Consider the following 13,829-nt stretch of genomic DNA (forward strand, 5'->3'; position numbering starts at 1 on the left):
TAAATACACTTTGACTAGGGTATCGCAGCAAACACGCGCATGCACTCCCAAACACATACACACAAACAGCTTAACGCGTCACAGCTCGTTTCGCTGTAGCGTCAGCAGCGACGGCGCCGCTGGGGTCGGGAGCGACGTTTGTATGGCGCGTCAGCACGTGCACCCCGCTGTCTATATTGAAATGTAAATGTGAATAATTCCTGAGTTATTTGAGCCGATCGTTTTGAAAACTTAGCACAATCGGTCCGAAAACATGACTAGCAATGTTTGTGATTTATTTCATAAGATTTTTTAAAAGATTTTTTCTACCTGCTTTATATATTGGTTTTTTTCGAATTTGCGGGATGGGGGGAGAAAATAAGAAAAAATTAAAATATAAAGCGTTCGGTGTGTTGATATAGGCAGGACCTATATACCAAATTTGGGTTGCTCTGCTCTTATAGTTGCTGAGAAACAGTTGCTCATACATTCAGACGAACGGGCGGACATGGCTAAATCGACTCAGCTCGTCGAGCTGATCAAGAATATATATATATATATTTTTTACAAAAATGTCAAAGTGTATAAAAAATAGTGTCTTTATTTGAGAAAAAAATTAACAACATTAACACAACCATTAACTTTAACATTATTTGTTTGTTACAGTAGTTGTCTTTTACGTATTTCTATGAAAAATGCTAATAATTGACTTTTTAATTGTACTAACTGCTTGTACTGTTATATTTACGCCATGAGTATGTTTGTTTTGTTAATTTCAATTGTACTGATTGTGAGATTCACTTACATTTGTCAATGGGTTTCCGACTTAGGCTAGATATCTTGATCAAATACATTAGATTACAAATTGCTTGGACTTGTGTCCGATATGTTTGATATGAGAGATTGCTTGCATGTACAGGTCACGCACTTATCACTGGAACTCTTCAAGTTGGGCATTAAACAACTATAAAAGAAAAAGCGAAAAGCAAATCAAAATGACTGCACAGCATGAAAAACGATAACAGCGATGAAGCCGAGCACACTAACATTTGGCATTGGGCTTGCCGCACCGTGCGTCATCTCGTGCAGCTCCTCGTCCGTATAGTTCATGTTTTGGGTTTCAATTTTGTAATTAAACGTAGCCGACACAGGCTTGTGGTCGGAGAGCGTATAATCCATGTTCGATTGATAAGACAACTGCTGTGCACTCAGCGAAATTGAGGCGTAGCTATTAGCCTGCACGCGATGTAGTATGCGATCACACCAGGCCGGACGGCGCTTCAAGTCGTACTCGTTGGTACCCTCTTTAAATTTAAAAGTGGGTGCAAATGTGGGTAGCTGCTCCTCCATTAAACTAAACGCCTGACCCGATTCGCGCAGCAGCGTAAGCTGATCCAGCTTCAGCAGCTCCGTAAGGTGTCCGTTTTCTACATCGTTGAGCACACGATCGGCTGTTTCATCGCCCGCCAGCCGGAAGTTCAGATCGCCCATCCAGAACACAAAATCATGATCAAATATGCGACGATACCCGCTGACATCATATTTATGCTTGTCCACTATCTGATGGTAATCCTCAATGCGTTCCTTCAGTTTGTTGTCGTGTGCCGCCAAATGGGCGCAAACAAAGACTGTGCCTGTGCCATAAAGACTCAAACGTATGCTCACTGCACCTTTGTTACCCCACAGACCAGCCAGTCCGGTCTTTGTCTCCTCCGTCTCAATGTCCTTCATATGAGGTATATGCTTGTGTTTGGTGAACATAGTTATCAGTATGCCCTGCAGTTGCTTGGAGTGTACCTTAACATACTCGTACTCGCTCAACGCACTCGCAAACCTTATCACCCATGGATCATCTTGAAATACGCTTAGATGATTGGTGGCCACCTCCTGCATGCCAATTACATAAATGTCCGGCATGCGATTCTCCGGGCAGCTTGTGGTGCCATTTAGCGCCAACAGCGATGTCAATGGCACATTTTTTGGCGAATGTGTGCCCACGTTCCAAGTAAGCAGAAATATGCATAGATCAGCAATTACGGTCGTTGCTGCCATCACGCTTGTCTATACGCTAAAAATAAGACAGTATTCAATAAAAATGCGTCAGCATCAGGGTAAACAGGTAATGAAATTCATACATATGTAGTACATATACATAAATTTGAGCCTCTAGATAATGCAGCATCCACAAAATTTACCTCTGGCACTCCTTATATATTATATAATTGCTGGTACTAATTTAATTAATGCTTGAGTATTTTATTTTTATATATGGTTTTCGTTATCCATTTGAGTCAAACGGTATTGCTCGCTTCTGATTGTTTTTGTATTTAATCTCTCACCGCACACACACTGTTGCATAGCTGAATTCTAGCGTTACCAGATCGTTCATATTCAAAAAATCAGCTGGTATTCTAGTGTTGCAATAAGCAGTGCTGCCAGAGTCGCTTTTCCCGTCAGATCTGGCCTTTTTGATTAACCTACCGTGGGATATATTTTAATATGTATATGTAGTAATATTAATAAAACACCATGATATGAATTTCGCATAGGCTTAGAAGCATGGAGTAGTTTCACATAAATCAATATGCCACAGAATCTGATGAAATGATTAAATAAAAACAATTGCTGTGTAGCTTTAAGCTGCCAAGCTCTTTTTCGCCACTCTTCGCACTAAAAATATATTTTTGGCAGCACTGATTGTTATAAGCTGTTATTGTCTGGCAACTTTGTACGCTGCAACTGCACTTTGCAAAGTGCTAGCGCTTTCATTTTGAAAATGTCACGCAATTTTCCACCGCTTGCTGTGCCGATTTGGATGCAAAAGCTAAAAAATGGTGCCTATATATCAAAACAAGGACTTGAGCGCTGTTTGCTGCCGTTTATGAAAGAGGGTAAGCTGCACTTTTGGTACTGGATTTCATTGTATTGTGATGTATGCACTTTTGTAGGTGAAGCTACCCAGGCAGTTGACAACGCCATGAAGCTTGGCATTTTAGTGCCAAAGGCTAAGGGCAATGGCAATCGGATATTGCTTTGTTTTTCACAGAAAGTTACAAAGCCTTTAACCAAGGATCCGTATTGTTTCGAGTGTCACCTGTCTGGCACGACGCGCTTAAAGAAATGTGCTGCTTGTGTGCGTAGCTTTCATGTGGCTTGCCAGCGCAAAGATCCTCATCGTCCTAACTATGCAGTACCGTCAGATAGAGGACAGCCACATCAATTTCCACTAAATGAGTCCGATGTGGAGCAGGCAATCGCACAGGAAGACAGCGAGGAGTCTGATAATGAGACGCCAATGCCAGAGCCAGCGGTCTTAATAGAACCGCCACCACAGATTGAAGTAGACTACAATTGCAATATCAGCTCCATGTCGCGACAATCCCTAAAGCATGAAGACTATTCCGACAATGATGTTTATTTCGTAAGCGAGCAGCCAGCGCGCAAGCGGAGACGTGCTAGTTCGTATATTAAAAATGAAGACGTGCACAGCAACGAGTCCAGCGACGAACTGGATCATTGCACTCCCTGCCGCCTTTTGAAATTGCCAAGCCTGCTCAACCCACCGCATGTGACCACGGACGAACTAAACTGTCTGCTGGGCTACTCATGGCAGAAGCACCAAAGCTGGCTAAAGAAAGATGTGCGCAAGCACATTTCCAAGCACTGGGGCGAACATGATGCAACACTGGTCAAGAGTGTGCTCTTTACAAATGATGTATTAGGACTGTCGGATATTGCTCAAAGCATACAAACGCACAAGTTCAAACAGCTCTGCGAACTTCTCATAGATTTACTTGATCTGCAGCATAATATTGGAGTTTTCTTTGGAACCAAATGTGAAATATACAATGCCACCAAATGGCTGCTACGTGATATTACGCATGATATACGAGAGATACGACGCTGCTCTGACTGCTATCGTTACTCCAACGAGGCGAATCGATCTACGCTGTGGTTTGCCAAGCCCTGTACTCAGCGTCATGAGTTGGTCTACGCCAAACAGCAGGGTTCACCCTATTGGCCAGCTAAGGTGAGTATTTTAAAAAGGCCAAACACAAGGAAATCTTATTTAATTTTTGATTTGCAGGTTATACGTGTAATGACAAAGAATTGCAACATTTACGACGTACGATTTTTCGGCGGTTCCCATGGGCGCGCACTTCTTTCTCACCGCAAAATACGTCCCATAGATGCAGATCTTTCTGCACTCAACCAGAAGCTTAAGAATTCACGTGCCTTACATATGGCATTGCGTGAACTCCATTGCCATAAGATGTTATTGCATCAGCCCATGTATTTGTTTAATTTTTACGCCGATCCGCAAGAGGCTCAGATGCTTATTGATCGCACATTGTCACATTATATGGACATTGCTCGTCCTGCGACGCCAGCTTTGTCCAGAAAACGAAAAGCTACAACAGCAATAGCGCGCGTGCAGCCGTCCCGCCGCTGTTCCACGGCCACGAGACCAGAAGCATTCAGCGAAATCAACTCTAGCACCACCTCTTCTTCGCCCACATTTGAGAATTCAACACAGATGGCACATAATGAATTAGTGCAAGAAGTTTTTATTTTAAACAGCCAGCTTAATCGCGTCAATAATGAGTTGACAGCGGTGAAGCAGGATCTGAATGCTGTGAAGCGTCAAAGATGGTGCCAGCATTGCCTTAAGAGTGCCAAATTTGATTGTTGCTTTGCCGCCTCCTACTGCAGTCAGGAGTGCCAACGGCTCAATAAACGACTCCATCAGGGAAGTTGTCATCTTAAAGGCAGAAGAGCGATTCAAAATAGATTATAAAATATAATAAGCCTGTACGCTGTATGCGTATAACGTAAGCAATAAACGTTTATTCAAGTTTCTGCTGTTTAATAACTTTATTCTTTATTTACATTTTATTTTCTGTTCAAGCCGAAAGCGATTGCTAGGCTTAACAGCCCTCACACCAGCATTTCAAAGCCGAAGAGCAATGTCCGTTGCCACGGCCCTCATTATTGCAGGCACGATTGCAGTTTGGTCCACTCCATGCGGCACAAGGACCCTTGTACAAGCCGGAAAGGCAATCCGCTTCTACCATACTGACGCTCATCATAGCAGCCAGAGCAACGAACAATGTGAAAATTATGAACTTCATTGGAATACAATGAGCTTGTTTAAAGAAACACAGCTGCTTTTATACTGCGCCAGCGTTAGTTGCTGTTATGAAAAAAATCATTATCAGCGACCGTAAAGTCAAGTAATTAACACTCGTAAGTGATGTCTAATTATCTGTGTGTCGGGATATTCCCGAGCATATAATAGACTACAGTTGTTTATTAAAAAATATAGTCTATAAATAAGCTTAAGCAATTGATATTTATGAAACTATTAACTAATAGTTTTAACGGACATTTATAGATGCTTGCGGTTTTTGCGGCTTCTGTATAAATGTATATAGATCAAACTAATTTGAAAAGTCAGTCAGATTGCTAAATACATATATTTCGTTCGTTATTGTTGCACGTTGCAACAGCTATTTACATATTCTCACTTATTGTTCCATATACACTACTAACAATAAAAGGAAATCGCTAGCCATATACATATAGCTGATTTTCTAGAAGAGTAACTTATGTCGAAAAATACGATTTCCTTAACAATGGAGCTCACGCATTATCATATATCATTTAAATAAAACAAAAGTATGCTATTTTTAGTAAGCAGATCTTTCTTAGCTGTAAGTCTTTTTTTTAAACATATGTTGTTTAATGTACAAATTTTGCTATAAATGCACTAAAACATCCACCAATAAATCAGTTCGAACTGTACTCAGTTTTATAGCAAACATTCAAAATGAAATTTACGCTAATCTTGACTTGTATGATCCTCTATGTGACCATAATTGGGGCACAACAACGCTGTCGCGGAGCATTTCGTCCAACCAGATTGAGTAAGCTTCAATTTTATTATATAGTATAAAGTTTGATTATTAAAATCAATATTAATTTTCTTACAGATCCCCGTAGCTGTACGGCTGACATTGATTCGGGCCACAGTCTTAATATTGACTGTCGTAGAAATGGGAATATGTGGGCCTACAGTCAAAGGCGTCGTAGATGCGTCAAATTTACGTATTTGGGTTGCGCCGGCAATGGCAATCGTTACTGCAGTCAACGTGACTGCAACGCCAGGTGTCCACCTCGTAGTACCAATTAAATATTGCAGCTGATATAAACTAATTTTAATAATATATGCATTTAAAGAAGTCTTACTATCAGTCTTACTTTCAGTTTTAAATCAATAATATTCATATAAGTTACGTTTCATTGACGCGAATATTTTGACTCAATTATCATTATTATTAAAACAGAAACAACAGCTGTCAAGGGTCTGCAAGTACCCAGGAGCAACCCACTTTGCCCGCCATTTGCTGGCTTGATTCCTGAAGCTGCAATTTGGTCATGTATAAATTGTATACATATATTTATCGATGTCGTTATATATGTCTTGTAGCAATAAAAGGTTTCTCAATTCTCTGATGTTGAAACAATTGTGATTCATTTATAATACTATCTAGACTAGACGGTCTATTTACCATTACTACTCAGAGACTTGGGTAAGCATTCATTGCTACAATCAACATATGATGGCATCGATAAAAATGTTATTAATAATTGTCTATAATTAATAAATAAACGAAAATATTAATATTACAATATGTACACATATCTAACGTATGCCTTCTAAGCATATTCACATGCATTTGCGCTATTATTGAGTGATACACTGTGACACTCTTAAACAAACTGGAAAAGGGTATCTTGAAGCTTTGCAAATGTTTTCTACATGAAGAAAAGGAGACAAAAAAGACTTATTCTTGATCAGCAAGACAAACTGAGTCGATTGATGTTTTTTCGTCGATCTCCCTAAACTAAATCTCGGAGACTAGAAAAGCTAGAGCAACCTAATTTACGCGGAATATTTTTCACATTTTATGTTCTCAACCGATGCGGGAAATTTTAGAACAATTGGATGATTGACGCTATAATGCGCCCAATTTAATTGAGTTATTAATTGTTGTTTAACATGAATATATTCTACAACAGAGTTGGACACGAGGCTAGAATTTGGGAGATTATTCAGAGCAAATACTCTGAATACAAAAATTAAATTGGGAGCACTCAGAGCAAGGGCTTGCCCACTCCTGTTCTACAAGTTCATGTACATACGTATCTGTTCCCTTAGTTTACAAAACAAAGTATAAGTATTTATAAATTGTAATCTTTGGTGAGTTCAGTGAACTTTTTAGAATTGAAGAAAACATTTTGTAGCATGATAACATATTTATTTCGGCATTTTCAGTTGCCTTGCTGCAATCAATTGAAAATTTACAATATTCAAAACGATTTCCAGTTTTAACAGCCCTCACACCAGCATTTCAAGCTCGCAGCACAATGTCCAGATCTGCGACCTTCATTTCGGCAGGCCAGTTTACAGTTGTCGTCATCCCATGCGGCACAAGGACCCTTGTACAAGCCGGAAAGGCAATCGGCTTCTACCATACTGACGCTCATCAGAGCAGCCAGAGCAACGAACAATGTGAAAATAATGAACTTCATTGGAATACAATGAGCTTGTTTAAGAAACGCAGCTGCTTTTATACTGCGCCAGCGTTAGTTGCTCTTATGAAAAAAAAAGCATTATCAGCGAGCGTAAACAAGTAAAGTAATTGATACTCGTAAGTGATGCCTAATTATCTGTATACTGGGTTATTCCCGAGCATATATTAGACAGCATATGCTTATTAAGCAATATAGTCTATAAATAAGATGTAGCATTTCATATTTCCGAGACAATTAGCGGATAATTTAAATGTTAATCCACATTAAAATGCGTTTAATTGAGCAGATTGGCGTTATTACACTTTCCGAAATTAATTATGGCGCATTGCGTTAATATTAATGTAATTCTGTATTACACATTGTGTATATTAACAAATATAACAATATTAACGGACTCCTTATCTAATCCAAAATCTTAGTTCAAAAAGCATTATAGAATAGAAAGGATTAAAGGAATAAAAACGAATTCTTTTGCGGTTACATTTTTTTTTTTTGTTTTATTTTATTTCTGATTTTTTTTTTTTTCAGCGAAGTATTTTGACATCTTGACATTTGTCGCGGCCGTTCTTACATTTTAGAAAGTGTAAAAACGCTCAGATTGATAGTTTTTTTTTTAATGTTATTTAATTGGTTATAAGCTTGTATCTGGTGCAATATTTAATTGCGACGAGGACACCTGGCGTTGCAATCACGTTGACTACAGTAACGATTACCATTGCCGCCACAACCCAAATACGTCAATTTGATGCATCTACGTTGCCTTGGACTGTAGGCCCACATATTTCGATTAGGCATTCCTGTTACAGCCGGGATTACGACTATCACCAGCATTAATGGCAGCTGTACAGCTACGAGGTCCTGTAAGCAAAATGAATATAGATTATTAAAATGTCAAAATATTGAATGAAATTGAACCTTACTCAATGGGGTTGGACGATATTCTCCGAGGCAGCGGCGTTGTTGCGCCTCAATAACGGCCACATAGAGGACCAGGCAAGCCAAGATTAGGGTAAATTTCATTTTGAATGTTTGCTATAAAACTGAGTACAGTTCGAACTGATTTATTGGTGGATGTTTTAGTGTATTTATAGCAAAGTTTGTACGTTAAACAACATATGTTTTAAAAAAAAAAGTTTTACAGCAAACAATGATCTGCGTACTAAAAGTAGCACACTTTTGTTCAATTTATATAAGATCTGATCTTCATTGTTAAAGAAATTGGAACAGCTTTTAGTAGCGATGTCTGAAAGACAATTATTTTTGCATTCATATCTGTAGACAGTTAACTACAAGTTAACTCTGCCTTAAGAGTTTCTGAATCAAAATATCTCAGCACTATTTTCAATTGCAAATCTGAACTTTTATCTACATATACCTATATCAATATTATCTCCACAACCTTTTCAAGCATCGCACAGATTGGGTATTCTCGACATCAGGACATATAAAGTTAAATGCTTCAATGCAACTGTCAAGCTTATTACGTCGTTTTGGCATTCCATATACAGGCTTGTTTTCGCCAGATCATAAATTATAAGATTAACACAAAATAGTATTTTTTTAATATTTACTCTTATCAAAATACCGCATTTAAAAATAAATTGACGGAGCTTTTAAGGGCAACTAATTTGACTTTGGCAAAATAGTTTATTTCAAAACAAGTTGCAATTTTTACAGGCACAGGCATCAATTGAATTTAGTACATTTCTCAAAAGGCATTTTTTAATATAATAAAATATCATATCATTGAGATGAGTTCTTTTGTCATCAGCAATTGCTAAAATCGATAAGTCGTTTTCAAAAGATGTACATACACTTAATTATATCAAGATAAGTTGTTTTGCCAAATGTACACATTCATATCTGTGGAGGAAGAAAAATGGCCGTATAGGCATCGCTATTGAAGATGTTCCACTTTCCAGTACAATGGAGCTTACACTTCTTACATTCAGTGATCAGATCTTATACAAATTGAACAAAAGTGTGCTATTTTTAGTACGCAGATCTTAAACCTTTTTTTAAAAACATATGTTGTTTAACGTATAAATTTTGCTATAAATACACTAAAACATCCACCAATAAATCAGTTCGAACTGTACTCAGTTTTATAGCAAACATTCAAAATGAAATTTACCCTAATCTTGGCTTGCCTGGTCCTCTATGTGGCCGTTATTGAGGCGCAACAACGCCGCTGCCTCGGAGAATATCGTCAACGGCTTTTAGCTTGGCAAGCCGGGTCCGCTAAATAATCTATAATCTTTGCTTAAACGCACGCGCAGCGAAATGAATAAACAAATAAACAATTTGTTGTAACAGGAATGCTAATCGAAATATGTGGGCCTACAGTCCAAGGCAACGTAGATGCATCAAATTGACGTATTTGGGTTGTGGCGGCAATGGTAATCGTTACTGTAGTCAACGTGATTGCAACGCCAGGTGTCCTCGTCGCAATTAAATATTGCACCAGATACAAGCTTATAACTATATAAATATATATATATATATGCATTTAGAAAAAACTATCTTTCAGAGTTTTAATTTTTAATATTTATATTTGTTTAATTTTTTTGTTTTCTTTTTTTTTGTTGAACAACTTCAATGCAACCATTAATTCCACTTTATTTTTAACATTGTCCTCTTTATTTTTTAAAGCTTTATTTGAGCTTCGTTAAATATATTAATTGCGCCAAAATTGCTTGTTAACATAATGTTAAATACATATTGCTGCGCTGCTCGTACACTGTTATTGTGGATAATACTGAGTAATTTCAAGTTTGACGTTACTTGTTTGCTTCTTGTTCGTACCTATTGCATTTTCATAATACTGTACTACTCGCACGCAAATGCTGTGGATAATATGTGCCAATTGTCGTTCTAAGCATTAATCATTTTGGAAAACAGTACTGTGCAACGTCCAAGGAACCAGCTGACTTGCACAGCACTTACAATACACAACAGCTGAGCGATTCTGCTTGAATTCTAATAAGTTTAGTTTATATTCATCAGCTGAGTTATGCGGTTTCGTCCCAAGTTGGCTCGCATCGCTATGAACAATTTGCTTTAAATCGCGTGGTGCCTTTTAATTACATATATATGTATGAATGTACTTTGTGCTAAGTTTGTTGTAAACATCGACAGCGCGAGAGGTCAATAACGCTGCTGAGTCAATTACAGCACAAAACGCTTGTTTTGGCGAAAAATCAATCGTTGTTGGAACAGGCAGAGGCGGAGTGTTGAATAATAAAAACCACAATAATGCCGCTGGGTACATTTGATGCTTGGGATGCGGCGGTGCTGGTGTGCATCTTGCTAATCTCAGCGCTGATTGGTATTTACTACCGCTACACGGGAGGCAAGCAAAAGACGACACAGGAATACCTGATGGCGGATCAAAGTATGACAACGTTTCCCGTATCGTTTAGTTTAATGGCCAGCTTTATGTCTGCCATTTCACTAATGGGCGTCTCCAGTGAATCCTATCAGTTTGGCACGCTCTTCGGTGTAATCAACATTGCCTACGTAATCAGCACACCCATTGCTGCTTACATATTTCTACCCGTGTTCTATCGTATGCGCACAACAAGTGTCTACGAGTATTTGGAGCGTCGTTTTGGATATGCCACCAGATTGGCTGCATCCCTAGCGTTTACGCTGCAAATGGTGCTCTATATGGGCATAGCACTTTATGCTCCTGCATTGGCACTGGAGGCAGTCACAGGCATACACAGAGGCACAGCTATAGTGGTGCTAGGTCTAGTATGCGCCTTCTACTCAACGCTGGGCGGGCTCAAAGCCGTTCTCATCACAGACGTCTTTCAATCATTTCTTATGTTTGCGGCCATTTATGCGGTAATAGCTGTTTCAGTTATTAAAGCTGGCGGATTTGGTGCCATTTGGCAGGTGGCTGAGGAGCGCGGACGCATTCAGTTCCTGGAATTTTCAATGGATCCCACAATGCGTCAGACATGGTGGTCACTAATCATAGGCGGCATGGTTACATATCTATCGCTATATGGCGTTAATCAAACCCAGGTACAGCGTCTGTTGAGTGTACATAATTTAAAAAGCGCACAGTCAGCGCTCTGGTGGAATTTGCCCATTTTAGGGCTTTTAAGCTTTAGCACGCTCTTCAGTGGCTTGGCTATATTCTATTTCTATCGTGACTGTGACCCAAAACTGGAGGGACGAATTAAGCAAAGGGATCAACTCATGCCGCTGTTTGCTGTGGATACCATGGGTAACGCTTGGCAATAAATGTAGTTTTAATATTTTTGTAATTACTTGTTCTGTCTTGTAGGTCAATACCCCGGGCTATGTGGTCTCTTTGTTTCGGGCATATTCTCGGCGAGTCTGTCGACTATATCCTCTGCCGTTACCTCGCTCTCAGCTGTAACACTGGAGGACTATCTAAAGCCACTATACAAGACCATCTTTAAGCGCACACTCATTGACTCTAAGTCTACACTGCCCACTAAGATTATTGCCTGCATCTATGGCTTGCTCTGCATTGTGCTGGCCTTTGTAGCTGGCTCCCTCGGTGGCGTGCTGCAGGCATCGCTGACCATCTTTGGCATTGTGGGTGGTCCACTGTTGGGCATTTTTACGCTTGGCGTTTGCACAGTGCGCACCAATCAACGAGGCGTGCTGCTCGGCTTTTTGCTGGGTCTTATCTTTTGCTTCTGGATTGGATTTTGTAGCCTCAAGCCCGAGACCACGCTAACATTCAGCACCGATGGTTGCGAAGCAAGTAATATTACACAAGTGGCAGCTAAGGCGCTGCAGAGCCACGAAGAGGCGTCACACTTTTACCTATATCGTCTGTCCTATTGGTGGCTCAGTGTGCTGGGCTTCATCATCACCTTAATTGTGGGCTACTTCAGCAGCATGCTGCTGGCGTACTGCAACTATGCAGACAACTCACAAATTTACTTGGACAAGTACAAGCGACAGCTGGACTACGATCTGTTTGCGCCGCTGCTTTCACGCAGATGGAGGCAACAACAGCTGCAGCAGGACCAGCAGGCGTCGGATGATGAGACGCTAACGAAATTAACGCAGCAGCCAACTGCAGCTATATAATAAGTTGAGACTTAATTTTTGTCGTCAGATGTGCCAGCCATGACAGAACCAGCGCAGGCTTTACTTAAATGAAACTTTGTCGTACCTAAAATATGCATAAACTATGAGACCTATTTGTATACCTGCGTGTATAGTTTTAACCGCTCGAGGCGACCAAAGCAATGTCTTCCAAAGCTGTATACAAATTTGTTATTATTAACTAGAATCTGTCTGACAAATGTTTAGATATAGATAGATACATATAGCTCCTAAGTGTAACACACTTTTGTTCAACATAGCGACAATAACTTTGTAATTGCAATGGGCATTTTACAGCCAGAATGTCTAATGCAAAGGTTTAAATAATATTTGATGATATGTATTTTGTGTTAGTTTGTTTAGCACGTTTTTTACTATTAGAATCAATTGAAGAGTTACTAAAATGTTTTATGCTTATCACTGCGAACTTGCAAAAATATTTATACATACAAACATATTTATATACAATCAGTGTAATGACGCAACAAATCATTGAATACTTAGTTTAAGTAAAAACAACGCATATATTTATACACTGTAGAGCTAAACCAAAATCGCTGATCATTAAAAATTGTTGCATTTCGAACAAACTGTCAAGTGTTTTTCGTATAATTGAAAATCATATAGCCTTGAAATTAGTTTACCCATAGACCCTCTATATTATGTGAATCATGAGATAAGCCAATTCGACGTAATCAGGGCGCCTCTTGTGCGGCTTTCTCTTTATGAATTGTCTATACATACGCACGCTTCGGTATCGGTGAGAAGCTTCTAACGTATTAAAGGTTACAAAGTTCAATCGACACGATGACAGCACAAAGTGAATACAATATTGAATTGTTTTGCCTCCAAGGCAGTTAAAGTTATTTTTAAATTGGCTTGCCCCAGCATTTATTTACAAACGTAAAGACGTCGTTGTGGAAAGTTTTATTCTTTTAAATTTAAGGTTGAAAGTACCAGCGTTCTCTATTTACATACATACATATATACATATTAATTAAATGAATAAAGAAACCACAATATCACGACAAGAAGTCAGAGGCACAAGCAAAGGGGGGTTACAACTACTAGAATACTATTTTATTCCCTGAAAATAAAAACTGAACTAAGGTATATTTTATAAATTACGAGGCTAACAGAAATAAGCAGTTGAA

General features: G+C 39.1%; 6 protein-coding genes across 7 annotated transcripts; 3 read left to right on the plus strand and 3 right to left on the minus strand.

Annotated features, from left to right (window-relative positions):
- Positions 1-583: 583 nt before the first annotated feature.
- On the minus strand, positions 584-2,309 carry LOC108595304 (phosphatidylinositol 4,5-bisphosphate 5-phosphatase A). 2 transcript variants are annotated; one of them, XM_017980519.1, is made up of 3 exons: positions 2,175-2,308; positions 1,027-2,047; positions 585-943 (listed from the first exon to the last, which is right to left on the minus strand). In XM_017980519.1, exons 2-3 carry the CDS (start codon positions 2,029-2,031, stop codon positions 911-913), a joined length of 1,038 nt encoding a protein of 345 aa, XP_017836008.1. In that variant the 5' UTR covers positions 2,032-2,047; positions 2,175-2,308; the 3' UTR covers positions 585-910. The 2 variants fall into 2 exon arrangements, with proteins under 2 accessions (XP_017836007.1, XP_017836008.1); XM_017980518.1 differs by having other exon boundaries at positions 584-2,047; positions 2,175-2,309.
- Positions 2,310-2,721: 412 nt separating this feature from the next.
- LOC108594746 lies at positions 2,722-4,777 on the plus strand. The gene is made up of 3 exons (XM_017979885.1): positions 2,722-2,870; positions 2,928-4,009; positions 4,067-4,777. Exons 1-3 carry the CDS (start codon positions 2,756-2,758, stop codon positions 4,775-4,777), a joined length of 1,908 nt encoding a protein of 635 aa, XP_017835374.1. The 5' UTR covers positions 2,722-2,755.
- Positions 4,778-4,829: 52 nt separating this feature from the next.
- Positions 4,830-5,126, minus strand: LOC108595693 (drosomycin-like). Its single transcript, XM_017980975.1, has one exon. The coding sequence runs from the start codon at positions 5,109-5,111 to the stop codon at positions 4,908-4,910; it is 204 nt and encodes a 67-aa protein (XP_017836464.1). The 5' UTR covers positions 5,112-5,126; the 3' UTR covers positions 4,830-4,907.
- Positions 5,127-5,711: 585 nt separating this feature from the next.
- Positions 5,712-6,175, plus strand: LOC108596002 (kunitz-type serine protease inhibitor A-like). Its single transcript, XM_017981286.1, has 2 exons — positions 5,712-5,906; positions 5,973-6,175. Exons 1-2 carry the CDS (start codon positions 5,810-5,812, stop codon positions 6,170-6,172), a joined length of 297 nt encoding a protein of 98 aa, XP_017836775.1. The 5' UTR covers positions 5,712-5,809; the 3' UTR covers positions 6,173-6,175.
- Positions 6,176-7,279: 1,104 nt separating this feature from the next.
- On the minus strand, positions 7,280-7,590 carry LOC108597473 (drosomycin-like). The gene has a single exon (XM_017984047.2). The coding sequence runs from the start codon at positions 7,573-7,575 to the stop codon at positions 7,372-7,374; it is 204 nt and encodes a 67-aa protein (XP_017839536.1). The 5' UTR covers positions 7,576-7,590; the 3' UTR covers positions 7,280-7,371.
- A 2,941-nt stretch (positions 7,591-10,531) lies between these two features.
- LOC108597472 (putative sodium-dependent multivitamin transporter) lies at positions 10,532-13,257 on the plus strand. Its single transcript, XM_017984046.2, has 2 exons — positions 10,532-11,815; positions 11,876-13,257. The coding sequence occupies exons 1-2, from the start codon at positions 10,834-10,836 to the stop codon at positions 12,655-12,657; spliced, it is 1,764 nt and encodes a 587-aa protein (XP_017839535.2). The 5' UTR covers positions 10,532-10,833; the 3' UTR covers positions 12,658-13,257.
- The last annotated feature ends 572 nt before the right edge of the window (positions 13,258-13,829 follow it).

This window comes from Drosophila busckii, chromosome 2R (assembly GCF_011750605.1).
Source record: "Drosophila busckii strain San Diego stock center, stock number 13000-0081.31 chromosome 2R, ASM1175060v1, whole genome shotgun sequence".
Classification (NCBI taxonomy): Eukaryota; Metazoa; Arthropoda; class Insecta; order Diptera; family Drosophilidae; genus Drosophila; species Drosophila busckii.

Coding starts and splice junctions, on each gene's coding strand:
- LOC108596002 (XM_017981286.1), top strand. CDS start 5,810: ATGAAATTTACGCTAATCTTGACTTGTATGATCCTCTATGTGACCATA. Junction 5,907..5,972: donor ATTTCGTCCAACCAGATTGA/GTAAGCTTCAAT, acceptor ATTTTCTTACAG/ATCCCCGTAGCTGTACGGCT.
- LOC108597472 (XM_017984046.2), top strand. CDS start 10,834: ATGCCGCTGGGTACATTTGATGCTTGGGATGCGGCGGTGCTGGTGTGC. Junction 11,816..11,875: donor GTTTGCTGTGGATACCATGG/GTAACGCTTGGC, acceptor TCTGTCTTGTAG/GTCAATACCCCGGGCTATGT.
- LOC108595693 (XM_017980975.1), bottom strand. CDS start 5,111: ATGAAGTTCATAATTTTCACATTGTTCGTTGCTCTGGCTGCTATGATG.
- LOC108594746 (XM_017979885.1), top strand. CDS start 2,756: ATGTCACGCAATTTTCCACCGCTTGCTGTGCCGATTTGGATGCAAAAG. Junction 2,871..2,927: donor GCTGCCGTTTATGAAAGAGG/GTAAGCTGCACT, acceptor GCACTTTTGTAG/GTGAAGCTACCCAGGCAGTT. Junction 4,010..4,066: donor CACCCTATTGGCCAGCTAAG/GTGAGTATTTTA, acceptor TTTGATTTGCAG/GTTATACGTGTAATGACAAA.
- LOC108597473 (XM_017984047.2), bottom strand. CDS start 7,575: ATGAAGTTCATTATTTTCACATTGTTCGTTGCTCTGGCTGCTCTGATG.
- LOC108595304 (XM_017980518.1), bottom strand. CDS start 2,031: ATGGCAGCAACGACCGTAATTGCTGATCTATGCATATTTCTGCTTACT.